Raw genomic sequence first — 1,866 nt, 5'->3', positions numbered from 1 at the left:
CTAAAAAGTAGCAAAAACGTAATATTTTTGAATTTTATTCATTCATTAATTTTTCGCAGTAATAATTTAGACAAAAAAAAAACTTTTTTAATTAATTAAAAATTTAATTAATTTTAATGATAATAATTATCACTCAACAATAAGATTATTTTTGAAGAAATGGGAAAAAAAAAAAACGAAGTTTCCTTTCCCAATCATTTTAACTGTAAAATATAAAAATAATTTATAAAGTACTCTTGCTTGACAAGTAAGTTGATAAAGTAAGTATTATTTTGTTTTCCTCTTTTTCTTTTACGTTCCTTTTTTTATTTATTTATTTATTTATTTATTTTTTTTGTCAACTCATTAATCATCTCTTTGCTTCTTTTCTTAATTTTCTTTTTCTTTTTTTTCTATAATTAATATATAATTTACAATATTTAAGAAAGTAAAAGAAAAAGACAGAGAGGGCAAAAGAGAGAGAGAGAGAGAAAGAAGAAAAAAAAGGTAGTTAATTTTAGTAATAAAAGTAATTTAGGTTAAATTGTTGCTATTATTATTATTATTTCTATTCAAGCTACAATTAAATGGCGCTTACATTACCGCTTCATGTAGTAGCAAGTGTACAACGTTGTTGTTCAAATCGTGCTGGTACATCCGGTTTTCCGGATCAAATTATTGAACATCTCATTAATCGAGTAAATTATTCATTTTTTAATTATTGCACTTATTAATATTAAGCATAAAATATAAAATGAAAATTGATTACAAATAAATTAATTATGAAATATGAAAATCAATTTTAGATAAATCAAATTATAAAATGAAAATTAATTTCGGATACGGATAAATTAATTATAAAATAAAATGGAAAATAATTTCGGATAAATCAATTGCAAAATGCAAATGAATTTTATAGAAATTATTTATAAAATGAAAATTAATTTCAAATAAAAAATTATAAAATGGGAATTAATTTCAAATAAGCCAAATATAGAGTGGAAATTGATTTCAAATAAATTAATTATAATATAGAAATTAATTTTGGATAAATTAATTATAAAATAGCAAAATAATTTTGGGTGAATTAATTATAAAATGGTAAATAATTTCGGTTCATACAATTTCTATTCAATCAATTATTTATTTTTATTATACAATTTCTATTCAATCAATTATTTATTTTTATTATACAATTCCTATTCAATCAATTATTTATTTTTATTATACAATTCCTATTCCATTAACGATTTATCATTATTCAATTTGTTTATTAATAAACTTTTTTTTTGTTTTAAAATATTTTTAAATGTAAATTTATGCTTATTATTAGTAAAAATGCAAAAAAGAAAATAAAAATTTTTTTTTTCTTTTCCAAAGTATTATTTCAGTCTTCCATATTTGATATCATCAAATGGCAACAAATATCAAAAAGTTTTCAAAGAGCAGCACAAAAACGACTTGATATGTATACAATGATTGATATTAAAGTATACAATGGTTTACGAAAATTGCGAAATAAAGCTGAAGCTGAATGTAGACTTTTTTTATTTTGTAATTTTATTAAAAATAAAAATTAAATTCGTTTGAAAAGTTTTCAACTTTTTCATTTTAACACTGTTTTATTTTAAGTAAATTATACTATTGTTTTGCCAAAAAGTTTTGTTATTATTATTATTATTATTATTATTATTATTATTATTATTGTTATTAATATTACTGTTATTATTATTATCAATTTCAAATAGGAAAATGATAAATAGTAATATATGTGTATATTGAGGATATATTTTAGCTGAATACGATTGGCATCCATCATTAGCATTAATGATTATGGAATTAGAGCCAAATCATCTTGGTATAGCAATTGATTCAGAGATGAAGGCA

At 19.8% G+C, this 1,866-nt stretch overlaps 1 protein-coding gene across 1 annotated transcript; it reads left to right on the top strand.

Annotated features, from left to right (window-relative positions):
• Positions 1-1,370: 1,370 nt before the first annotated feature.
• Positions 1,371-1,559, top strand: LOAG_15167 (hypothetical protein; the record flags this gene model as incomplete). Its single annotated transcript, XM_003150659.2, has 1 exon — positions 1,371-1,559. A coding segment is annotated over one exon (189 nt), but the record flags the coding sequence as incomplete, so codon positions are not given.
• Between the last annotated feature and the right edge of the window lie 307 nt (positions 1,560-1,866).

This window comes from Loa loa (genome assembly GCF_000183805.2).
Source record: "Loa loa unplaced genomic scaffold supercont3.207, whole genome shotgun sequence".
NCBI lineage: Eukaryota > Metazoa > Nematoda > Chromadorea > Rhabditida > Onchocercidae > Loa > Loa loa.
The sequence above is the reverse complement of the archived record's forward strand: the minus strand, read 5'-3'. Positions and strand labels throughout refer to the sequence as shown.